General features: G+C 38.9%; 1 protein-coding gene across 4 annotated transcripts; it reads left to right on the top strand.

Annotated features, from left to right (window-relative positions):
* LOC116840277 (insulin-like growth factor-binding protein complex acid labile subunit) lies at window positions 1–27,403 on the top strand. 4 transcript variants are annotated; one of them, XM_032806796.1, is made up of 8 exons: window positions 1–190; window positions 20,716–21,144; window positions 21,538–21,841; window positions 22,231–22,459; window positions 22,665–23,260; window positions 23,978–24,404; window positions 26,069–26,738; window positions 26,828–27,403. In XM_032806796.1, the coding sequence occupies exons 2-7, from the start codon at window positions 20,953–20,955 to the stop codon at window positions 26,706–26,708; spliced, it is 2,388 nt and encodes a 795-aa protein (XP_032662687.1). In that variant the 5' UTR covers window positions 1–190; window positions 20,716–20,952; the 3' UTR covers window positions 26,709–26,738; window positions 26,828–27,403. The 4 variants fall into 4 exon arrangements, with proteins under 4 accessions (XP_032662687.1, XP_032662685.1, XP_032662688.1 ...); XM_032806794.1 differs by having other exon boundaries at window positions 20,725–21,144; window positions 26,069–27,403; XM_032806797.1 differs by having other exon boundaries at window positions 22,240–22,459; window positions 26,069–27,403.
* Window positions 27,404–27,463: the final 60 nt, after the last annotated feature.

Genomic DNA, 27,463 nt, shown 5'->3' with positions numbered 1-27,463 from the left:
GTCGCGCGGAAAATCGTCGTGCGTCAAAAATGGCGGGAGCGAGCGTCGTTGCGCTGATACGCGCCGGGATTGTGTGCGCCGAGACATGAATCGATAAATGGATCCGGAGTGCAAAAGAGAGTGTGAAACAGGTGTTGAAGGCGTGTGTTAAGTAAATCCAGTCCTTTCTCTGTGTGGAACTGAGTCAAAAGTGAGCGATCTACCATAAGAGTAATAATTGAAAGGTCACGGTTAAAAAGACAGGCTACATTTATAATTATTATCATTGACTCTTCCAAGTCCTGTCGATGAGATTGAAAAAGGGTGACTTAATACCGTTTGATGGATACTTAACTTTAGTCTGACATATTGCAGTCCTTTTCAATCTTACTTGACTTTTAATTTTGAATCACCTGCAAACTAGTGGAATAAGAACTTTCGGTTCACGTTCTAAAAAAATTATTTGTTTTTGAGTATATTATCAAGGTTTCTATACCATTAAATTCTAATCACAAACAAGAAAAAAAGATTCAGGTATAGTTAATTTTTGTAATAATATTAATAAAATACTAAATATAATGAATTAACACTGCAAAAACTTGAAACTATTAATGATTCGCCTCTTAACTGGAAAAACGATATATTTTCGCATAAACAAATAACTATAATTTTTGACGAACTGAAGTGTATGTATGCAATATTTTTTTTTTTTTTTATTTAAATATAGACAATAAAATCTTAGAGTGCTAATTTCTCAAATCCGTTTTCAGCAAAATTACATATTTCTGTGTAAACTCATATTTTCATCAGATTTCTCTTTATACTAGCAATAAAATGTAATACTTAAATATATATTTGCGATCATTTCTTTACATAATTCTATTCTACGGATCTGAAAGTATATTCACTATCTTCATAAATTTTTATTAGTACTCCTATGGAGTGTAAATAAATAAGATGAAAATGACCTCAATGTGTCAGATTAAAGTATCTGAAACATGTGTATCATGTGAGCGCTAATAGTCTCGACATTGATATATCAATAAGTGAAGAGTTAGAAAAAAGAAAAGATATTACATGTCTATCTGTGCGTCTCTGTCTTTCACAGTGAAATAGAAAAATGTTATGGATAAATATAGGTTTTGATGTATCTAATCGCGGAGATGTCGCGCGAAATCAGTTTGAGAAGAGATTATCGCTGAAGTGTAAACTTCACATATATCTTTTACTTTACTAAGTCGTGAGTTTCTCTCGCACTGACTTCCTTAATAATTTATCATCGTAAGTTAGTCGCGCAAACAGACACAGCAGATCCCCGTTTTGCAATCTAACATCTCCAGCGCCGAGCGGAAGATTAGGATCTTAGCATGTTAGGAGGTTGAGCGATCCGTAGCACGAGGTGGAATACTTTATTTTAAGGATTATTACACCGCTGCGTTATTGCCGCTCTGGCGAGCTATGCAAACGGCATGTCGAAAAATTTGCTCGCCAATGAAAGACTTCACGTTGTCTTGAAACTATCGAACGCATAAGCACGCGTGTGTTCTCTCTCTCCTTTACTCTCTCTCCCCCTCTCTCTCTTTCTCTCTCCTTCTCTCGTCAATTAATTAATTGAGCTTTGCAGTATGAAATGGACCGCGGTCCTCGACATCAAAGCGAGGCTCGGGTCTTCCACCCATCCCCAGCTGTCTGTCAAAGTGTCCTGCTTGCCAATTAATAAAGGACCTATATATTTGTCCATCAGTTCGTACGATGTCTTATCCTGTAATAGTAAGTAAATATAGAGATCCCACGACTCGTCGCACATGAGTGAATCGATCGGTGCTACAGCATGACGACGCGGAATCATCTTATCTGGTTTGAACTTCATTGAATGTTAACAACGAAAGTTACGACAAATTCCGCAAGTCGTCGAATTTATGAAAGACAATAAAAGGCAAACGTTGCATTTAAAAAATAAATCTTTATGTTGTCGCGAGATTTTTCATCATTAAATTACTTGAAATTTATTGCAATAATATGTATGAAATTAACACAAAAATTCAATTTGCTTTTACTACGACTAGAATCGAATCGATTCTTCTTTTTCTTCGATAAAATGTTATAACATTTTTATAGAAAGAATAAATTCTCCTTTTGAGTGTATTATAATGAGCTTGTCTAAAATTTGCAGTGTGGTATCTTTTAAGAGATTGTTGTGAAGAAAATATTCTTTGTTGAAGATATCCATAACCAAAAGAAAGAGGGTGAACTGAGCAGTAGGATGAAGTTATCCTGTGTACAATTTCTGCTAGCGACAAATTCATCCCGTTATATCCCAAACGAGAAACGCCGCTTCGTCGATGGCCCGATCGTCGCGATTCCGCGATCTCCCGTGAAAACGTCGCGAGACAGCCGACGTCCGGATTTCTTTCTCGGAGATCGACTGCGTCGAGAGCATCGTCGTCCCGGTAGAGATAACGCGGGGGTTGTGTACAACGTATACGTAGTAAGCCTGAAGGGTGGTTTATGTATCGCGGGGCAAGATATCCGATGATTTAGCTGCGGTCTCGAGGCTCCGCCGAGAGTCTTCTTATCTCGCGGGTGCCCGCAGTAACCGCGGTGTAATCTTTTATTAATTCGGCGACTTACGAAATTTATCGCGGCTTTTGTTTACCGCGACGCCGCGCATCTTAAATCTCTCCTCCCATCTCCTCCGTTGCCCACCGGCCCTTCTTCCATCTTCTTTGCATTATCTGACCGTACCTTTCCGTTACTGCAGCCGCCGCGAGTCTTGGCGGCTCTATCAGGACGCTTTGCGCGAAAATCTTAGACACTCCCGGTGCTACGTGACATATTCGGCAATTTGTTCTAACATTACAGAAGGCAGAGGAATACGAAAATATTTATCGCACGTCTCGGAATCCGATAAGTCCCGCAGAACGGACGACCTATGAATTTGAACATTCGCAACGAAAATCGCGAATTCTGTGTGTATTTCAGACGCACAATTGCGACCTATATAAATTTCAAAATTATTTTGAAAAAAGGTTATATATTTTTCCGGTGCGTCTCGAATTTTTCTCATAAATAAACCTACCCAAAAAGTATACTCCGATTTCTTTCTAATTTAACACAAATATAGAAGTACAAAAAATATTAGATTAGAAAAATATTAGATATTTTTTCACTTTGGTCCATTTTGAGTTTCACGGGCAGTTTATATATTTTTAATGTTCTCACTCCTATCAACAATACGTACAACAAAAATTAATAAGAAATAAAATTGAATATAAGATATAATTAAATAATTTTAACAAAATCTGCATAGCTGAGCACGAACCTTTCTAAATTTCTTTAGTCGGGATTCCAACCGAAATATTCCAAATCTGTGCTAAATTAGTTAAAAATAGTTTGAATCTCGGCCAAACCAAGATCCGGCAATTTTAATAAAAATTTTAACAAAATCGGTATAGCTGAGGCACGAACCATTCTAAATTTCTTTAGCCGAGATTCCAATCGAAATATTTCAAATCTGTGCTAAATTTGTCAAAAATAGTTCGAATCTCGGCCAAACCAAGATCCGGTAATTTTAATTAAAATTTTAACAAAATCGGCATAGCTGAGACACGAACCATTCTAAATTTCTTTAGCCGAGATTCCAACCAAAATATTTCAAATTTGTGCTAAATTAGTCAAAAATGGTTCGAATCTCGGCCAAATCAAGAAATTATTTGTATAAATAATTTTTTCAACTTTTTACATATTTTATTTAAACGTTTTACTTTTTATACAAATAATTTTATATATTTGACTTTATGTTCATAATCAGTAAACCAAAAACGTCTATATCTTGTATTCAATTTTATTTCTTATGCATTTTAGTTGCACTTGTTGATAGTAGGAGTGAGAACATTAAAAAGCTATAAACTGCCCGTGAAACCCAAAATGAAAAAATATGACCTAAATATTTTTTGTACTTCTAAATTTGTGCTAAATTAGAAAGAAATCGGAGTGTAACTTTTTGATAGGTTTACTTGTCAAGTCTCATTTTATTTCACGGTCCCCCACCGAAATAATGATTCTAACTTGATGATTATCGGCTGAACTCGATTTTAACGAGCTGTGTCGTCGAAATTGCTTCTGTCTATAATAATCGGGGACGTGTGTGTTAAACGCAAACGGCACACACACTTGCGCGCACACGTATACGCGCGATCGACGCGGGACTCCGCCGAAGTACACAATTCCGGCTATACGCGCGTATTCCTTATAACGGTGTCGGAATGGCGCTATATTATTATTAGAGTCCCTTAAGTCTAAGAGCCTTAAATCTGCGATAAGTTATGGGCACCCCTTTTCCCTCTCCACCGTGCGGGGAACCTGCCAGCCACTACCTCCAACCGCCACGTTCCACACCTTATACCATTTCCCTGTAATATCTTAGTCTACGACGGCGCCTCTTCGGCCTTTATCTCGCATACATTACACACCCCCGAGAGCGGACCAGGGAGAACGGCTGCGGGGGTAGGAAAAGCTGCAACTCTCTAAAGGGGGCGGAAGGATAATTGAAAATAACTGCTGCCTGCGAGAGAAGCCGGTATCTCTAATCCCTTCTATTCTAACCAAGATAAACCTGCGAGATCATCTTCGCGATGCACGCGAGTCCCTCGGCAGATTGACGAAGTGTATTTGAGATGACCGCAATTCGTTGTGTCTGGGCGACTTCGCCTTCCATCATCTCTACTTTATCGGAATAATACACCTAAAAATATATGAAATTAGCGTATTTTTTATATTATAGCCTTGAGTGGATTCTTCTAAAATCAAAAGGAAAATACTCTAACGCTAAAAAAAGAACTCTACTTTCAAGATATTATTTTCTCATTCCTTATTCTACACACAAAGAAAAATATCATTTCGCTGTTTAGAAAAGTGTTTACTCAGCTTATTTATCTTCTTTTGCTCTCCAAACTTCCTGGAATGGAATTTTAGTCAAAACGAGTGAAGAGTAGCAGTATTTTCACTTGAGACGATTTTACTTAAATGAAAATACTGTCACTCAAAGAATGAGGAATTCACTAAAATTTAGAATGATTTCTCACTCCATATAAGCGAACGTTTCAATCGATTATATACGTTCTAACAGTGAAACACATCAAATTCACTCTTCAATTTCGAGTAAAGATATTTACTCGATGACTTAGAGTGGAGATTTCACTATATATGAGCAAAATATCACTCGAATTTGAATAATTCAATAGTTACTTAGCTTTTCGAAATTTCAATCCAAAAAATTTAGACTAAGTTATCTTCAATGAAGAATATTTTTCTGATAATATTTTAAAATATATTCATCAAAAATTTTGGAAAAATTCATAATTATCATATTCAAAAAAAGAATTCATTCTTTCTAGAAGAATATTGTCAAACTTTATCAAAAAAATGTTGATACCACTCTATGTAGTAAATAAATCAAATTTTTGTTTTAATTTAATATTCCTGTGTGTGAGAATGCAATGTTAAATTTACTAATATTCAGAATGCGTTTTGAATAAATTTGAAACAATTTGACAAAATTAAAATTTATTTAGGTGCTATTTATATTTTTCTTGTTTGTAAGCAAAAGTTTTTATCGAAAAATATTTCTCCTCGAATGAAGAGGAATAACATTGTGCTTAGAATATTTTTCTTTGAGGTTAGAAGAATTCTCTTAAGGCTATATATAAGAAGATTTCGTTAAGAATCAGATTATATTTTTTTGAGTGTAATTATTATCATTACTACTACTATAATTGTCACTTCGGTTATTATGAATGGAGAACACTTTCAGATTGAAACAAAGTTTATGTTTTAGTATAGATAAAATTATTATGGAATAATTTCGCGAGATTGGACAAGCTAAGTGCGACTAGCTCCTTCATTTACAACGATACGTTGCGACGACGTGTAAGCTTGCCGCAAGCAGCCCGAGACGGTGGGAGAAAGTTGGAAGAAAGTTCAAGGGATTTGCAAATCCCAGCCGTGCAATTACCATAAGATGAATGAGCGGTTTAATTTGCATCTATAACTTGAACCGCCCGACGACGATAAATAAAGGGACCGGGAATTCTCGTTCGATCGCGTATCTGAAGAGACCCGACGCAATTAACATTACTTCAATTAACCTTACTGCACGAAATTCTTCCTCTATAGATTTCTACTTCGACTTGATCGAATTTTATTCGTGTACACATAAGGCCCAAAATCGTGTAACTCGATTTAGGGAATGTTTCGGCATCAACACTTGACTTAAAAGAATTAAAGCCTAATCTACAATATACTCTTTGTGTTCTGTTTCTTGTCTTCTGTCTTTTTCTGGCTTAAAGCTTAAGGTTTGAATCAGAAAGAGATAAAGAGAAAGAAGCAGGAAGCAAAGAATACATTATAGATCAAGCTTTATATCCTTAGAAGATGGGGACATTGGTTCTTTTGTTTTTTATACTGTACTTTCTTTTCACGCTTATTAAATGGGAATTACAATTTATTTTTATAAACTGTTTCAATCGATCTGTTTGTTTAAATAAATCGTGATATTCTGTTATCGTCAAAAAGAAAACAGAATTACTCCGAAACATTATAAACTGCACAAATGAGCATTCAGTTATTTACATGTAGTAGTTCACAACTGAATAATAAATTCTTAGTCAATAATTGATAGTCATAAATCAAGAGTTGGCTCAATTTCATCCAACTGTCCTACGCAATTCCATCTATAGACGTATTTCAGATTATACGCAACTTTTCATGTAATGCAAAAATACGAAAGTGCAATACGATGCATATTAGCAGAATGTCTTCATAGAATCACGATATCGTGTACATAATGTATTTGTGTTAGCTTTTCATTTTGTAATTTTGTTTAACACAAAAGCTAGATATAGTTTGACTAAGATTGACTGAAATCTCATTAAATTCTTTGCAGGGTGACGGGCCAAGTCGCGCTTTATCTGAGGAAGAACTTGAAGTCCCGTCCAGAACGGGGTTTATAGGTAGAGATGGATCAAAGTTTTTAAGTCTCCTGAAACTGACGAGACCTCGCTTGTAATTCAAGCCTCACTGCGCCGTATTACTCGAACATCGCGTTACAAACCATTACGCGAAAAAATCAACCGCAGCATTGTTCAGAAATGACGAATGCCTTCATTTAACGACGCATCAAGATCCCCAAATTATTAAGTCGATATCTTTGCTAGATGTAATAATAATCCTTGCAACTCTTCTCTCGATATTCTCTTAATCTCATCCTTTAGAAGATTAATTTTTTTCATCTCGTAACCATTAAAGAAAAAAATTGGAAACACTGTTATATTTATTTCTAGCGCGCAAAGCGTTGTATACACGAGATATGAAGCAACAAAAGAATCAAACGCAACAAACGCACAAAATCGTATAAATCTGTTTTGCAAATTTTGATTTTATTGGTTTACTATCTTATAGTTGAACCTTGTCTATATCTCTGGAAAAGAATATCTCTAAAAATACCGATTTTTAACAAAGTTATAGCAATTTGAAATTGTCCACGCTTGACAAACACAGATTGTACTTTATGCCCTAAAAAGTATAATTGGTGACGCGAAGGGTTAACGGCTACTTTCCTCAGCGATTCTAACTTATTAACCTCTACTAAGCAACACCTTAATGACAATTATCGTACAACAAACCGTAGTAGACGACTGAATGATGAAGTTATCCGCGGAATTACCCGTGATAGTGCGGGCGAAGTGCCGAGAGGTCGCGTTTATCTCGAACGGCATCGTCATCGTTTCTCGTAACCAGCTCGTACATAGGCCTGGGCCTGTCGACGGGCTTATCGCGTTTCTTTTCCTCCGCGACCATAAAGAAAGCACCTTCTGTCAAACATTCCGAGTGTGAGGATCGCCGGGCGCGTAACACGAGAGGCGCCAGCGAGAAAATGTCCATTAAGGCACAGAAGTAAAGATTACATTCGTAACGTTTCGCCGGTTTGCCAGCGAGAGATGGGGGGCCAGCACGGCCGCTTATCGCGGCAATAAAAAGCATTGCGCAAGATTGGCATGTTGCCCGTCTCGTACACGCCACCATTTCTTCGCTCTCTTTAGCGCGCGACGCGGATGTCGCCCGGGTTTCTAGATAGTGAACATACTCGTGAACGAGAAGTACGCTCATCCGCGAGCAACCTTTGGTGTCGCGCTGTGCCACGGTAAGACAGTCATCAGGAGTACTCGCATCCTCCGAGCATGTGTAATCTTACAAGGAGAGAAGAAAATGATTGATCTAACGAAATTTATAGCTACTTTTGGTCTCAACCATATTTTTTTATTGTTTCAACGCGAAAATAGTAGTGATGATATGCGTATAAGATTATCAATACTAACATTATAGTAGAATTTAATAAAAAAATAGTTTTCTGATCATAATTTATAATTATTTCTCTATGTGATTATAGTTACGAATACTAAACATTTCTTTTTTTCAGCGTACATTCCGCTATTAACACGTTGACTGCCAAGTTGAATTCCATTGATTGAGTATAATAACTCAACTGATAATGAAATTACTAAAAATACAATACGCACACAGAGAGAGAGAGAGAACGGTTTCTGTGTATTTAGCAAGTTTAATTAAATTTAAAAAATCTATTTATTTGAATAGCTCCAAAAAACCAATTTCTGGTTTAATAAATACGTTTGCTTGGCTTTTCAAGTAATTTTATTGTTTGGTTTAAAGGAGAAAATTGTTTCCCTTGATTTTTTTATTTGACAATTCTGTTTGAATAATCTTAAGAAATTCGACATTTCTTTTTCTTCCTTACGATCCTAACGATCGATTTTTTTATACTCAAAAAACATGATAATTCAACGAAATAAAATTTAAAATACAATCGAATAATATATTATTTGTTTAACAATCAAATTTTATTTTCTTCAAATAATATATTTTTTTAATTAAACACACAAATGAGACACAATTAATCCTTAAACAAATGAGTGCTAAATCCGAAGAAATCGTTCTCTCTGTGTAAATTTTAGGTACTTATATCTTTCATCTCGTCTCATCGACTCTTTAGTGATCGCGCAACCAATTTGGCATAGATACAATTAATTATATACTTCATACGTAATTAATAAAATAACTTAATAAGACGCGGTAGTGCCGGCCACCACTGACCAGCACGGCATTTAACATATTAATATATACAGTTTGTCGAGTAAAAAGTCACACTGAAGTGATATGGTTATCACAATTGACTCGTTAGTCATATATTCTTTGCAGTAGTTATTGAAGATAAGCAATTAGATAAATTTATTGTCACTACAACATCGTCTAAGTAATAGTCGTGTGAAATATTTTCATTAAGTGGAGAGATCAGACCGTGTTAAAAACGTATGTAGTAACCGTGAGTTACAGTGACGCGTATCCACCCGTTCCGACCGAGCACGAATTCCCTCTCTCATCCTCGACACGCTTCCTTACTCGCGACCTTTAATCGTCGGCCGGGAACAACCCCGCGTAGCAGGCGCGCGAATCACAATCCGCATACCTATCGACAGACTTAGCAGTGAATTTGAATGCGGATTTATCGCGTCTGAAGACGAGGAAACGCTCCTCTAAAAGAGGTAATGTGCGTGAAGGAAGACATCAACGCGCCGAAGGGAGAGAAACCGGGAAAGAGAACAGAGAAAGAGAGAGAGAGAGTGAGTGAGTATATATATGTGTCTGTGTGTGTGTAGGTAGATTCACGTTTCGCTAAATAACATCCATGTAAAACAGACTCAACAATCTGCGCGATCCCCGCCTAAAATGTACTCCACCTAAGAAATACGAGTCTTCGACCAAGGATAATTTTTAACGATCGCGAACAACGCGAACTGTTTGCCTTCATTAGTCGTGAAGTCATTTTCATTCTTCGCGTGAGCACATAACAGAATATGAGAACTACGAATATCGCAAAGTAGGTAAACGACAATAAATAACAGAAGACGGCAAGAGGAAGGGAAGAGAGAGGGGAGGGGGAGGGGGAGCGAGAGGACGCGACCGAACCGGGAGGCGATTAGACAATGCGACGGAAACATCGAGGATGCTGAGGTTTGGCGAGGACGAGTCCTTCTCTTCCGGGGTTTGGGAGCGCCGACAGATGTGCGAGCGAGCGAGCGGGCACACACACGCACGCTCGCAACACTGACGTACGCGCAGACACGCGGGCTGTGCATCTCATCCTTAGGGGGTGTCGTGCCTCAATGTCCCTGATCTTGTTAAGGACGCAGTGAACCACAAATAGCCGACATCCATTCAAATATCAGCGAGAAATCCACCTACTTAAGCTACTTCCACACCGCGCAGCCGTCAACCAACAACCCGCTTAAACGACAACTCGATAAATGTCCGCCGTAAGATAGCGCTGATTTTACCATAAAACGTGTCGGGTGTAGTTGAGAGAGTTCGTTCCACCGGCGAATATACGCAAGACGCTCGGTATTCAATGCTGACTATTCGAAATTAGCGCCCGCTGCTTCATGCCGCTTCACTACTTAGTTTAGACGAGTGTTTTGCCCTAATTGTATATAGCAAAATGCGATTCCATAAAGATATCGTGGCTACATACAGCCTCCGATGTCTGATTACTGTTTATGTTATTCTATATTATCATCCTATTATCCTCAATCGTGTATAAATATCGCGTGAAACGCGCGCGAAACGTTTATCGAATCAATCTTTCGAGATGTTTGTCCAGATAGACTGAATATGCTTCACTTTGTAAAGCTACATTTCTCCCCCCAGTTCGAATATATCGAAATAAAATGAGAAGTTAAAGGCTCTTCTAATATGCAGTCAATTAAATTCAACGGGAGGCTCATAAGAGCCAATGCACAAATCACTTACAGTACAATAATATTATAAGTGTAAAGTATGTCGATGTCATGAGGATGTTTGTTGTAAAATAAAGTCTAGAAGAATCAGCCCTTATCAGGACCATCCTCAATAAATAACAGTGGGGGAATCACACAAGTCAAGCTAAAAAAATGTAATTAGAAAATATAATTTGTCCATCTAACTGCGATCTAATTAGCACTATATTGAAAATGAAAAAAATAAAATATTAATTATTTATTTTTTTCAATTACACGAAAAGAGATTAATTCTTTCTTGTAATCAAAAGATCACGGCTCCTACACTAAGGTGACCAGATTTTTTCGGAACAGTCCCGATTTTTCCACCCTTTGTCCCGAATTTTTTCGAGTGCAATTCGGGACACTGATTTGTCATTATTTTCAGTGATTGTCAAATAATTTTTGAATTTTTACCCCCCTCTCCCCGCTTCACACATTTAAGAAATGTCCCAAATTCAAGGCTGGGAAATTTGGTCACCTTACATACACCGCGAGGAGAAACGAGAAAATTACTTACAAATGACGTCTTCACGATATGCCTCAGCGATCGCACATCGCTATTCTCAACATTCCCGACACTTATTTCCGCGCGAGATTCACTTTCGACGAGTTAAAGACGCGTAAAATGCGGAGCGATGTCGATCGATGTGTCCACAGCGGTTGCTCGATGCAGAAAGATCGAGAATCAAGATGGCCGCGCGATTATTAAGTCGCGCTGAAAATATACGCCAATATGTGAACGGCACCGCGGCCGAAAAGAACGCGCTCTATGAGATATTTCTCTCTTCGTATCTCTTTTCCTAACAAGCTCACGCAACCGCCCGAATATCCCGCATCTCTCTCTCTTTCTCTCTCTGATTGTCCTCGCATTTCTAATTCCCGTTCAATAAATCCGACGATCACCCAATTCTATTGCTACTTGAGCGAGTCGATGTTATTAGCAAATGTAAAGGACGTCGGCGCGACACGTCGCGCACCGACCGCATATACCGCGAGGAGAAACGAGATTACTTACAAATGACGTCTTCACGATACGCCCCGGCGATCGCACATCGCTATTCTCAACACTCCCGAGACTTATTAACGCGCGAGACTCACTTTCGACGGATAAAAGACGCGAGAAACGCGGAGCGATGTGGATCGATGTATGCCCATGGCTGCTGCTTGGCGCGAAAAGATCGAGTATTCCGCGCGATTTATTACCAACGCCTAGATTGAATAACCACGATGACAACCTCGTAGTGCGAAACGAACGCGATTGGTCTAGAGTGGTCAGTAAAGAACTGAACACAATGAAAGGAATAAGGAACAAGGAATAACAGAGAATAAGGAATAAGGAATATTGAGAACAAGAAATAACGTTATTCCTCTGTTTCTCTATTCTGCGTTGATGAATTAGGTTTCATGTTTTAATATTGAACTGTTCCTTATTCTCTGTTTCCTGTTCTCGATTCCCTATTCCTTATTCCTTTTATTGTGCTCAGCTTCTAACTCGAGCAAGTGGTTAAGGCGTCCGCCGTACAGATCGCGTCGTTGTAGACGCGCGACCTCGTTCGCATCACTGACGCATTCACATTCATGCATTTTTGGCACTTTCGGCGCGCTAATGAACTTTTGGTGTACGTGATTGACAGCGCGCGCGTCTGCGATCTTTTCATGCCGAGTAACTGCCGCGGACACAACGCTCCATTGTTCCATACGTCTTTCACTTGTGTCCTGTGAGTCTCCTGCGGAAATAAGTATTAGAGTGCCGAAAACAACGACGTGCGGTCGTCAGCATATATTGTAAGTACATTATTACGAAGTAATCTCCTCTGTTCTCGACACATACAACTAAGGTGACCAGACGTCCCGATTTTTCACCCTTTGTCCCGAATTTTTTTGAGTGCTATATTCGAGACACCGATTTGTCATCATTCTCAATAATTGTCAAATAATTTTCGGATCTTTTTACTCCCTTCCTCCGCCCCCGCTTCACATATTTATGAAGTGTCCCGAATTTAGGGCTGGGAAATCTGGTCACCTTACCTACACAAAAATCGCACGCGAGAGTTAGAAGCATGAGTTTACTGTGATCGCAGCTTTATTTCTCTGCAAATCGCACGTAGGTGTTCTTCCATGTGGAAAAATCGCGGGTTTTGATTTAGGGACATGCCAAAGCAATTACGAGTGCACGTTTGAAAAGACGTCTTCTCGCGCGCGACCCCTTACGAGACATAAAAGGTGGCGGAGAGGGCTCGCCAAGAGGGGTGGAATTTGGCTTTGTGCGAGGTCGCAGCGGCGTTGAAGCCGACAAAAGATAAGCTGTTATTTATAACCCGGCTTAAGAACTGCCACGAGGTGGGGACGAGTTTAGGGAAAATAAAATCACTTTGAGATCGTGAGACCGCGTGCATAATGCTTGATAAGTCTTCCTCCACTTGTGTCGCGAAAATCAGTATCGAGAGATTGACTCATTAGACTGTTTCATTCTCATAACACGCACCAGATACAAGCAATCGCGACGTGACGTTTAGAAATTTTTGTTGTTGAAATATAATATATCATTATTTTGTTATATCTGTTAATAATATATCGACTCGACCCGTTCTTTCAAATATACGGTACTAAATGTGAAGACTTTACGATATATCATATTTGATTATTGTAATCAAAATTATAATTTATAATTAGGATTATTCATTATTATATCCAAAAAGATCGAAATGCGTTTGATTTCTTGTATTATTTTTTTAATAAATTTATAATTTTCTTTTCACGGAGGACATCCACTAACTATCATATTAGTTTTACACACACACTGCACCTGTGCTAAACTCTCAATTTTAACTTCATCATTATTATATCAATAATGTTGCCTTAAACATATATGTATAAGAAAGCAAGCTCGTTGCATCCTGAACTGCGTGGCGGCCTGCATGGTCCCATGATTCCACGTTGTCGGTCATTTTTCTTCACTGTACGCGCGATGCGATTAATGTCAATATATTTAGCGGTGCTTCGCGAATATTTCGACGACACTGCCCCGAACGGCTTCAATTAATTTCAAAACGGAACTTACGAATTTATTCGATGAATGTGTATCGCGAATGTACGATCAACTCCGACATGTCGCGGATACACTTGCGGTACGACGGTAGTTCTGATATTTCCCGAACACACTCGCGGTACATTAAATAACGTCTTGCGAATCGGGGAAAAAACTCACCAATTGAAAACCGATTGCGCCGATCGTAAGATCGCGCGGCACCGTACGCGAACGAAGTAATCGAGAGTGACGTGACGATCTCACGCACGATGGCTCTGCAATGGCCATCGAAGAAGCCAGCTTTGGGAAGATTTCTACCCAATACGGCTCCGCAATATTTTTGCGAAGTCTGCTCTCCGCAATATTTTTACGAAATTTGCTCTCCGTAACATTTTGGCGAAATCTGCTCCGCAGTACTTTTGCGAAATATATGTTCGTGATAAATTTTTCAATTTAATTCGACAAAAAAAACCGCCTACGAAAAATGTGACGTGAACGTAGGAAATCAAAAATTAAAAGCCATGCTAATCGCAAAATCTATGAACGCGAGCGAAATATAATCCTAATTATCTGAAATTTCTGTTTCTCGATCCAACGAAATCGTGATGTACAAACGAATAAAAAAGTTATTATTTAAAGTTCGGTTTTATATATTTCTGATAAAAAATTATATTTGCTATATATAAAATTGAAACTTGAAATCCATACGCCGAATGCAAAATCAATTCGTCCACGAGCAAAATTACTAGACGCGGAAAATGTCGGATTGCCTCGTGTTACTTCACCGTGGCATTTTGATAAATTTAATTAAATGAGATTCATCTCTCTGTCCGTGAAACGTAATCGTAACGAATGTACGTGTAAGAAATTCAGGAAACCAATAACCGCGACGTTCGCAAAATCTATCAAAGCTAGCGAAGTAATAGCGCGTTCCACGCGCTGTGGCACAATTTTGATGCGCAGTAATGTTCAAAACAATTGAAGGATCACACCATGAATAATTCTACTCGACAATTCTGTAGCTATAAGAATGAATAGGTAAAATATCACATTATTTAGATATATTATCATTAAGATAAAAACAATTCTAGAACTACATTTGTATCCGCAGGAATTGCACCTTTCGACTTGCTTAATGAATAATTAATTTTACCAATCGATGAAATTGTTTAAGATTTTACATTTGACGATTGACTAATTTTATTTGCCGATTGCTTTGGCCTAAAACAATTTTAATCAACCTGTTACTGGCAAACTCGAGTTAATCAAAACGTATACATATTTCTCTCCGCTTCAATTTCAGATCGTTACTGTTTATTGATATTCAGTATATATTTCAGCAAATTAGGTTAAAAGTCTAATGTCAGCCTGCAAAACTAAGTATATTATCTGAACGCCTAGACGCTCGTTAAAAAAATGAATTTTTATATTATAAATATACATACTTTATTTTCTATATATTCTATGTATATATTGTAGTATATACAAATTATTTCCTATATATCAGGATTTGTAATATATGTATTATTTATAATACTCAACAAGCCCTTAAAGATTCAGTTAGACTGAGACCAGCTCTAAAGCTGGTATCAGACTAGGAATTGGAGATTGAGGATTGCGGATTGAAGATTAGATTTTGAATGAATAAACTTCTACCTTGGCTTGCTTTGTTCTGTCAAGTTTCAATCTTCAATTCGCAATCCTCAGTCTCCAATCCATAGTCTGATACGGGCATAACGGGACGATTTGTTCGCGAACTCCTTCACAGCGTTCGACGCTTTCGGCGACCTCGCTAGCAGCGAGCCATATTCCGGTCATCGACGCGGCTATCGATACCGCCACCCCTTGTGTACATGCCGTGCGGCGGCTGTGTACCGCGAAGCGACAAAGTTCATACCGTCAATCTCGCTTCTTCCCTAAAAACGCGTCTCACCGGCCACCTACCGCCGTTTCGCTCGCACCGAGCCAACGGAGCGTAGTCCGAAGATCCGAGCGCAGACGGCGGGAGATACCTAAAGATCCGTCTTCGACGTTACGCCGCTGCCGGCGGTTGGGGGTGGCGGACAGGGGCGTCGCCAGCGGGGAGCTGGTGGTGGCGGGGGATGGAAAAGCGCGGGGACCGTGCGGGGGTCGAAGCTTCGAGTCTGCAGAGCGTGCACCTCCCTTACCCCATCCGCGCGGGGGGTGGGTGGACGGGTGGCACCGGCTCCTCGAACTGATCAATACCTGAAACACCGCGAGGTATCGTCCCGCTATTTCCGGTGTCCCAGCGCGGCCGGAAATGAAGGCGTTAAAAATATACTCCAGATAGCGCGCGCCGGTATTATATCCTCTCCGGTACAGGTGCCCTCAATAGTGACGAAGAGGCCGATCCCCCGGCGAGAGACGTTTCGCGATGGAGGCACGTAGACCGCGGCGAGTAAGTCACAGCACTTGCTGCCGAGCTCGTGACTTCGATGAGGACGGACGAAGGCCGGAGTGAATAAACGGTCAACGGTTTTAACTATCTTCTATCGGAGGTGACGATCTCGTAGGAGTCAGTCCGAGAGAGAAAGTCGCAGTCGGCCTGTCTTCCCTCGTGGCGGCGAAGGTAACTGCGGCTGCGGCATTTTGCTGTGGAATCCAGGCAGAACAGGAAATCACGATGACGTCAGGATGACGAGAAAACGAACTGTAAATAAAAATGAATAAAATGAATTTCTGAGTCATTTTCTCGTCATTTTGACATCACTTTGATACGTTATCGTGATTTCCTGTTTCATCTGGGAAGAAGATGATTTCGTCATTAATGAAGAACCGTCCTTCCAACGACTTTATGTCTTTTCTAACATTACAGAATCATTGATAGTTTTTTTTTAATCGTTTTTCATTCGTTTCATTCGTTTTACATATATATACATTACATATACCTATTTATTACATTCGCCTATTTTCCAGGTAAAATAAAAATCACGATATCAAAGACGAGAAAATTATTGTAAAGGCTCAACTTTCTATCATGATTCAATCATTTTCTCGTTATTTTGATGTCATCGTGGTTTTCTGTTCTGCCTAGTTTCTCGCCCTAAAGACTTCGTGCAGCACCTACGGTCGTTGCGAACCTTCAACACGTTATTTTAGAAATCGCTCATGTTCATTAAGATAAAGCTATGTCGCTGCATGCAGTTGCCTTATATTAAAAGAAGAAAATGATTTAACTGAAATTATAGTTACTTTTGGCCTCAAACATATTTTTGATTGATCTAACACAGAATGGTAGTAGCAACGTGCATATAAGGTTATTATCACTGATATTGTAGTAGAATTGAATAAAAAGTAGCTTTCTTCGCCATAATTTATAGTAATCATTTCTCTATGTGATGATAGTTACAAATGCCAAACACTTTTTCTCAGGTTATGCTGTTTCGATGATGAGCTTGTGGCCAAGTGGTTGAGATGATCGTTATTGGCGCGTACTGTACGCTCTCGGGGGCGAAGTCTCTTTATCTGCGAGGGCCCGGCCTGATCGACTTTTAATTATAGCTATCTGCTACCTGGTTCGCTGGTGCTCGGCGCGCAAGGGTGAGCGCGAGGAATCGGCGCGCCGAGATGATCGATCCCGAAGCCATTCTCGCGGCTGGAATCTTCATTTCGCGGTGGTTACTGCATATAGCGCGAATTCGATATTGCGTGAATATTCACAACCACTATCGCGCACCCAATTGTGTAGATTAAAGTACGGCTTGCAGCCGAGGGAAAGCTTGATAGCTCGTTAGAAAATTACATAATTATCAGAGAAATCAGGATGTGTGAGAAATTGAAAATAAATTTTAAATATTATAAGGTTAAAATATAACCATTAAATTAATTTTATTCATTACATAGTATAAAGTATTAAGAGAGTATTGAGTCGGTTTTATTTATTATCACAAGTTTAGCTTTGCTAAACTGCCTGGGATCGGCTGCAAACTTTTGACAGTTTGACTCGCATCTATGAATTGCACAAAAAAAGATCGCAACATTTTATTCTTGACGGACTAATATTATTCCATACAATATAAATGTCTAAAAGATATGTTAGAGACGTCTGAAAGGTATCCCACTTGTTTTAAATGTCTTCAGGATGTCTCTAAGGCATATTTTAGACATTCGTGCTATTTGGGACGTATCCAGTAAGTAAAGTATTCATTCTAAAAAGATCTTAATGACACACAAATGTTTCCAGACCGAAACATTTATGTGTCATTAAGATAGAGATAATACATCTAAGATAAATAATCGTCCTTCATAAAGTTATTTAGCGCTTTAAATTCTAACGCATAGCTCCTTCCTTTTCAATTTTTAATTATATATCATAGAACCTCTCTCTAGTTCATGCTAAGTCAATTTTATTTCTTAATTTCACTAATTTCTATATTTTATTTATCATTGTTAAGCAATTCGATTGCATGATTATATCTCAATGACATTGGGTTCTATTTAAACTAATCACAAGCAATTACAATTAGCGTGGTTTTATCACTTGCGTGTCGCGCGACAAATATACACACCCCTTCGCGAATACAGGCCCGACGAAATCGTCTCAGATCACATTTCGTTTGTCGGGTGCGCCTTTGAATCTTGACGCCGCTAAAATCCTAATTCAGCCAGTAAAATGAGTTGTCGCATTGTCTTTCTGACGACTCGTGACATCACGACGCCCTGAGTTCGCGTATAGAGGTTGCATAGGTGACTCGCTCGAAAAATTGCGGATATCTGTTGAGCAGGAGGGCGTGACTACGAGTTCAACGTGAAACTCCGGATTTGCGAAATCGTGGCGAAGGGGTTGGTTTAGTATCAACAGGTAGAACACGTTCTCTCTTCCCCACCGGATAAACCCCGGGCTAAGCGCCGGCGCTGGCTAAACCTCTTACACCCTCCTGAGGGTGTGACCTACCCTCTCTATTGGCCCGGCCGGACGTGTGAAAAAGAGAGCGAGTCAGTCCTGCGCGGATAAAGTCTTTTTAAAACTCTCTATTCGAGGGTGGAGCTTCGTCCGAGCTTTCCCGTCATATAAAACTGCAATTCACACGCATAATCAGCTCTCTTCACAAGAATGCGCGATTATTTTAGATATCCTTGTGCATTTTAAATTGTTGTATCTACCACTGTGATTAATTCAACAATGTTAACTTTTTTAGACATGACTCTATTCAACCGTAATAAGTGCACACATCGAAACAAGTTTTGCACCACGTTACTTTCTCTCTCCCTCCATCTTCCCCTCTCTCTCTCTCTCTCTTTCTCTTTCTCTCTTGTATTTTTCAGCACTGAGATATCGGTATCATTAATCTTTCTCACTAGACAATTTGTCTGACTTGTCTTGTTGCTAAGACCTTACTTATAAATCTCAGTGCTCTTTTCTGTTTACTATAATCGCTATTTTCCGCTGCGATTTTTCACACACCAAAGCATAAATCGCGTGCAAATTCTTTAAAGCTTTTTACGAAGATATCGACGATAACGAGTCACTTGTGTCACACGTTGTAATCAGTCGGCGTATTACATGGAAGTACAATACACATACGACGAACCCTTGCATCACTGACCTGATCCTCCATGTCGGTAAAAAGAAGTCGCAGATATGGTCTTGTCGGATTGAGAGGAAACGATGAAAAAAGATCGTAATGCGGCGACAGAAGGGCGAAGAGAAGGGGAAAATATCCGCATGGGTCAGCCGAGAGAGGCTTAGACCGCGGAGATGCCCGCTTCAATATCGGCTTTCGGGATACTCGAGATATTTATCTAATGTCTTACATTTTCCACGGCACTGCCCATTCAAATTTCCATTCATGTCTCCTCCATGGAAAACCCGTTTCCCTGGATTGTGCCGCTTGCAAACGACGAAGCCCTCCGATCCGTGCCCAAGCTCGTTGAAATATCCGCGTCTTGATAATTCAGCCGGGCTGATCGATAATGAGAAACTTACAAGATTAACGGCTGGAATACGAAGCATAGTCAGGTAAATTTAACGAATTGCTTTCCAAATACGAGTTACCTCGTAATTGACGTGCGACAAAAATTCTCTATTCCAAGTGTTAGCTACGAGTTAACTCAGGTACAGGTTTCTCTTTGGTGAGTATTTTTTGTTGAATAACATAATTACTTATTATATACAGAAAATATTAGTCTCCCCTTAAAACTAATATACTCGAATTAACAATCATTGTTTTACATCACATCTCACTAATTACGAAAAATTATTACCAAATTTATTTTCCTTCTCTTGGATGATGATTATCTTCAAAGAATATTTTCTTGATAATAGTCTCAAAATATACTCATAGCAAATTTTCAAAAAGTTCATTGTCGTGTACTCAGAAAAGAAAAATTTATTTTTTCTCACAAAAATATTACAAATCCTTAGAAAAAGTTAATTTGACTCTTTGTGTATGTAGTAAGTAAATAAAACTTTTATTCTAATAAAATATTCTCGCTTGGAATGCTAAGCTTATCAGGATTCCGAATGTATTATGAATAAATCTGATGCTTATGATGAACTTATATAATAGATCTACGGATATAGTATAAATTTACGAAATACTTGAGCGCAAGTAACATTTGCTTGAATGCAGTATGCATTTTTCTGCATGGAGCCTGGTGTTGTCTGCCTTGCTGCGGACGCACGCGAAGTGCACCACACAGTCAGATGGCAAGTGCATTCACCGTTCTATCTTTCCCCGATTTTTCTCCTATCGCGCAGAATAACGCGCTCGACACCTCGGCACCGCAGCGGCCGAGTTATCTTACGGAGATATCGCACGGCGTGCCCTGCGTTACTTATCAAAGATAACTGCTCAGTACTTACAGAGCTGCTCGTGGAACCGGTCCGCTCAGTCATCGATTAGCCCAGAGCTATTTTCGGCGATCACTTCGTCCACACGTTTTAACTTCGCGTAATACCAACGATGACACCGCGCGATCGGAAGTTCACCGTTGCGGTCCCGATCACGGCGATCTCGGAGTGAATCATAGCCGCGAGAATGTGGATGCCGTGCGTTTACTCTGCCTGACTCGGCACGGTGGTGAGAAAAGAACATGGAGAAACGATCGATAACACGTCAATGCCGTCTCGTTTTGTCGCTCGTCACGTGGGCGGCAATTTTGCCGATCGCGGGCTGCCAAAGCGTCTGCCCCACCAGGTGTTTGTGCTATCTCAATCAAGCGCCCAGGAGCATCGTGTGCTCGAAACAAGGATTGCAGACATTCCCCGAAAATATCAGTGATATTGTGAGTCTGCTTGGTATTTTCATATTATTATTTCCTCTTGTTTTAATACCTTGTCACTCTCAAACGCAATCTAGTCTAATCTTGAATATACTAGTTACTAATTACTAGCATACCGTTTCTGAATCTTATCGCGTCAGTAAACTGAAGTAACACGGTGCATCGTTGAGAATCGTAAAGAAAAAATACGCCCGATTGGGGCAAATATGTCACTACGTCGATTAAAGATCTCGCAGCTGTTGGTATATGATGTTTAAATTCAATATTAACCAAAATGTTTCAAGTGTTACGCTTTCTACAACCTATCGCGTTTCATTTCAACTAACATATTCTTGATTAATAAACCTCTATTTGTAATAAGTGTTTTGTGCACTAATTAAGATTAATCCTTTCCAGGTCGAACACTTGGACTTGTCGAGCAATCTCTTAACCGAGGTCAGCGAGGATGTGAATCGATTAACCGAGCTATTATACCTGAACTTGGCCAAAAATCGCCTCACTTCTCTGCCAAGTGATCTTGAACAGTTGGAAAAGCTTCAGAGACTAGATCTATCGGAGAACCGTATCGCATCCGTAGCAAATATTGCTTCTATTAGCCAACTACCATCTCTGGTGTTTCTATACATTTCAAGGAATCAATTACCTGCTCTAGAAGGGTTGACCAGCGATGTACTTCGGGTGATCGACGCAAGTCGCTGCCGTATGTATAAAGAAAATTGTAGATATTAAATATTTATTGCTGCCTGAGTCTTTTCAACGGAACTCATCTCACCGGCGGTCTTTAGAGCCATCGTCTAGAGCGATGAGTTTATCACTAGTATATTTAGGTCGGTATTCATAGTCAGATCTTATATTTAAGACCGTCTTAAGTTTATCTTCAGATGATAAACGGTTTATTTCATTGGCTACGGAATATCTAAAGATGAACTTAAGACAGCCTTAAAAATAAGACTATGCGTACCGGCCTTACAGTTAAACTTGATAATTTATATTGATAATTTCTTTTCTGGTAAGTTTATTCGCTCGAATAAATTTGTTTCGTACTGAGATCTGTACAGATCTGTAGCACTAAACGTTTGTGAACTGTAGTTATAAAAGAACTAGGTAACGCGTCCTTGAGTGGACTGTCAGCGCTGACCAATTTGAACCTAGCGGGAAATCCATTGGGGTACATCAGGAAACCTATCAGTGCGACACTGAGATCGTTGGACATGTCTGATTGCAACTTGAATATCCTAGATCCAGATACTTTCGTCGGACTCTCCGAATTAGAAGAGTTACGATTGGTCAATAATCCTGCACTGGTGTATTGCACTCGGTAATGAGAATTATATGTAACTATCACTGTGACTAAGTATATTTATAATTAATTTACAAATGGAACTATGTGCTCGTTTATATTAGAAGTAAGTCAGAGAAGTTCTATACAGTAAGTTGCATGATACTTTTTAGTAGTCTATATAGTAACACAGCACGCTCCGTCTTATGAATTACGGGAGATTTTTCAAGTCACTTCATTGTAGGTACACGACCATACAGCACGCGAAGCTCAAGAGATTCGACGTATCGAGATGTAGACTCGACAGACCCGGGCTCCACGGCCTCCCGTCGTTAACGTACGCTCGTCTTTCTCATAACGCAATTAGCATGCTACCGAATCGCATTTTCGCCAAGAACAAACAGCTGACGCAGTTGTACATGGACGTGAACCATTTGCAGAATGTAAATACCAGCAGCTTCGAAGGCTTGACGAAGCTCCAGATATTAGATCTGTCCATGAACGGCATCAATTATATACACGAGTTAGCATTGCACGATAATATAATTCTCAAAGTTCTGAATCTTTCTTACAACGAACTGCAGACAGTACCGAGACTAACGACGACCGCTATGTCGTTGGATGTGTCTTTCAATAAGATTAGCAAACTCAGAGCAAACTGTCTGGAGAACATGCCCAGAATCAGGAATCTGTATTTGAAGAATAACGAAATGCAGGTGTTGCCGCGTCATTTAACAGCGGCGACTTTGCGAATACTGGACTTGCAAAGGAACAGACTTGTGGGATTGCACAATAAAAGTTTCACTGATTTACCATCATTGCGACAGATTGACTTGTCAGGTACTAAACTTTAGACGTACATCTACACGAAAACTGAAACAATTTGGAAGAAACGTCCGATTTTATGAAACTTATTTGTTAATATAAGATATAAACAAACTAAAATAAAAAATTCAATTAAATTTCTAATTTTATTTGAAAATTTTAATTAGATTTGTAATTTTATCTCTTTATGCAATTATTTTATTCCTAATTTAAATTAAATTTTACTTATATCTAAATCAGAATTAAATTTTCAGTGATATCAATTATTGAGATCGATACTTTGAAATTTATTTCTTCCTGCAATAACGGTTTTCATTTTCTATACGGAGAAAGTATTGCAGTAAAAAATATTACAAAATTTTTGTAATCTTGAATCGTATAGAATTATAACTAAAATTTTATATATTTGTTTAAAAATGTTACGTGCATTTAACTTTTTATTGCAAATTATTGTAATTGTTTGAATGTTTTTGTATCTTATATTCGGTAAATCGTTAAATATATTTATTACTTTTATAGTATCTTACGCTACATATACAATTTCGGCACAAGTTCAGCTTTACAAAAGCGTTACGAAGAGAAATATAATTTCAGCATAATTTTATATTTAATAAGCTTTCAGCAAGCATAATTTTTAAATACGACAGTATTTTCTTCGTGCACCTTATATAAGCTTCAATAAAGTTATGTTCGAAAGATCACGATTCATTATATCAATCGTTTAATCCGCAGGTAACCGTTTGACGGAAGCGATAAACCCCGACATATTTGAAAACAATCCGTCATTGTCCTTGGTACTCTTGGAGGATAATCCATGGCGATGCGACTGTGCGCAACTCTACGTGACTTACCAGTTTCTGACAGATCCTCCTCCGAGAACGGCAGGATCCACTCTGCTTTGCCAGAGCCCGGCGAACGTATCCGGCTACTCGTGGGAAGCCGCGTGTTTCGACGTTTGGAACGATTACTTGCGTCCTAGTCCGCACAACGCTACTTGGAGAGTAGTTGTGATCGGCATACTCATTGCGTTTGTCCTGTTTGGCAGTGTGGTGTCCATCAGATACACCATAAAGATGAAAAGAAGAGCCAACGAGCACAGGCGGCAACTCGAGAGAATACACGTGGAAGCCATCGAGAGATCGCGATTTGCACAAACAAGGTGAGGGATCTTTCGAATGATTAATCGCCGAGTTTGTATGAAAATTACATAAAGACGCTTCACCTCATGTCATCTCGTACGTAATCGATACGTATATTACGGGTGGTCTCTCGATGACCTTACGTTGCGTAACACAAAATTAACGTTTCAACGATTCGATGCATCCCGTGGCGACTCTCACATTTTTCAAGAAACGTAATTGCATTATTCTGTGCATTAGTGGGCTTTGTAATTGAGAAAACTGCGCCTGGTAAAACGAGCACCTATCTGCAACAGATAAAACAGGTACCCATTCTACCCGTTAGAACCGCAACCGACTACAGCACAGATTTATATTACAATTTCGTAAGCTGGTACATGCAATCTTTGCAAGTGATAAAGAGGAAGCTTACCGACGTGTGGCTGTCTTTCTAAAGTTTAGTGAGACGCGCGCGGATGCCACGAATAGATTTAAACTATATCGCAAGGATATCTCTATTTCTTCATCCTTAATGTAAATCACATAATTATTGATATCCTTTTTAATCATTGGCATTCTAGGAAAACCTAGAAAAACCTTGAAAGACCTAAAAAAACCAGCAAAACTCTAAAAAACCTGGTTTTTCGTGCGACCAATATTACAATTAAGTTTCTTATAGGCATTCTCTATGATCCAAAAGAAATCTACACAGCTGAAATTGCGAACTAATATCGCTAATCGTAAAAAAGAACCAGGTTTTTCTAGAATGCCAATGACTAAGAAGGATGCCAATAATTGTGAGATTTATTCCAACCTATAATTCTCTATTCGCTAATAAACGTTTTACATGCAATAAACAACTTGATCGTTAAAATTCTTGTTTTCTCGCGGCGATCTTGTTTTATGACATCAGAAGCGGGAAAATGTACGCTAAAAATTTTTGCAAAGTAGATTGGAATCAAATGATATGTTCACAAAATGACGCAATTGACCGAGCAGGACCTATTCTTAAAATTTTTGAGTATACGTATATTTTCATTGCACAGCTATTTTAAAGTATGATTAAACCTACGCAGTAAAACTTACGTATACGAAACTATTTCAAGAATAAGGACCCAGACCTGTAAAATAGTCTAAACACTTTTATTTTGACAATACACAGCAATACTGTTTTGATCTACACAGCTGAAATTGCAAACTAATATCGCTAATCGTAAAAAAGAACCAGATTTTTCTAGAATGCCAATGACTAAAAAGGATGCCAATAATTGTGAGGTTTATTCTAACCTATAATTCTCTATTCGCTAATAACGTTTCACCCGCAATAAACAACTTGATCATTAAAATTCTTGTTTTCTCGCGGCAACTATAGTCAATGAATAATCGTAAAATGAATGCGATAAAATCATGAAGAAATATAGGTTAAAAAGATAAATTGCATGTCACATACAGACACACGTTGGTTCTACGGTAATTTATTGATTGTTAGAACAAGAGGAAATTAGGGACAATTTTAGAGATCTACTCGATCGATTACATGTGTCATCTTATGGATACATCTTTGTATTATTCCGCAAGAATTTTTGACATGCTTTTTCTCATATCTACGTTATCGATAAAGAGTTCCGCGACAAGAGACCCAGAAGCCTTAATCGCGAGAACAGTTGGACGAAATCAATCGAGGGCATCGCGAATATATTTTCAGAAATCAACGCGTGAGCGAAGATCTCCAAGAGCACTTGGAGCGCTCGGAGCGTCCGCCGGAGCCCAGAATTCATCCTCTGGAAATTATCGGTCCGCCTACTTACGAAGAGGCAGTCCATATGCCCAGAATGGTGCATTCCATGGACGCACTGAACGAGATCGTCGTCGAAAACAGCAGCATGAATGTTATTATGGGATCCGTGGATAACCTGCGGATGAAGAAGAGGAGAGCGCGGCGACCCAGAAAACGAACCCAGAGCGAGGACGATCTCCTCAGAAGAGAGGAACGTCGGCATGTGCGGCTTCGAAGGGAGAGGAACTCCATCGGCTATATCCTCGACGTGGATCAGCCGCAGAACAATACGAATCCCAATAAGAATCCAAGGAGCATGCGCAGGTCCAGGAGACACAGCGTCGCGGACGAGTCCATCGAGTCCAGCAGCAGCAGGGACAGGCCAAGGCCGCAGACGCCCAACTCGAGGAAGAGAAAGAGGAAACTGATGATCAGAAACGAACATGTGACCGACGACGAGGACTCCGACATGCCGACATTGGGTTCCAGCAAATCCGTCGTCATCAAGGAGCTCAAACGAGAACCCAGAAGCGGCTATAGAGAATCAGTCGCGAGACACGAGTCTTGACATTTGGACTGTCTTCAGCATGTATATTCTGTGAGCGCAATAAGTTACGATATATTTAATATAACTTGAATGGTTTCATTTAAATTGTTCCGAGTAACGACCGTGTAATTTTTCCTTAGGGCAGAAATGGAAAAACTGAAAAGTTTCATGTTAATTCGACGATTTTAGCGATCATGTAATTTCTCAAACTGTAGGAGTCTGTGAAACTTTTCACGTGAACTTGTTTACCTTGAAAGCTAACGGTGAAAAGATGGGAATTAAATGAAAAATTAGGTATTTTTAGATGTTGATATAGTATATTCTCATTAATATTCATGAAACAGAGTAATGTTCATGGCTGTTTGTAACCTTTTTCAAAAACAAGTAATACGGCATTCCAATTCAACACATTTCATTTATCATATCATTTTGTTTAAAGATATTGAATACCGACATATGCAATTTCATATTTTGCACTGTTTATCTAATAAAAAATTTTTTTAAATTTGTTACATCGGTTATATAGGATATTTATGTAGGATTCGTCATATAAAACATTTGTATTTTCATCCTGCATAAGCATTTGCTATTAAACAAATAGACAACAAAACAAAAAAACATGTTGATTTATCTTGCCAGAAGCGAGAAAATATACGCTTAAAAGCAAAAATACATAAAAATAAAAAGATATATTCATAAAATGACATTTACATTTTACAGATATATATATATATATATATATATATATATATATATATATATATATATATATATAT

This window comes from Odontomachus brunneus, unplaced genomic scaffold, assembly GCF_010583005.1.
Source record: "Odontomachus brunneus isolate Ranch 3 - 2012 unplaced genomic scaffold, Obru_v1 Obru_scaffold_009, whole genome shotgun sequence".
In the NCBI taxonomy this organism is placed as follows: Eukaryota; Metazoa; Arthropoda; class Insecta; order Hymenoptera; family Formicidae; genus Odontomachus; species Odontomachus brunneus.
Note: the sequence above shows the minus strand (reverse complement) of the source record. Positions and strands in the feature narration are given on the sequence as shown.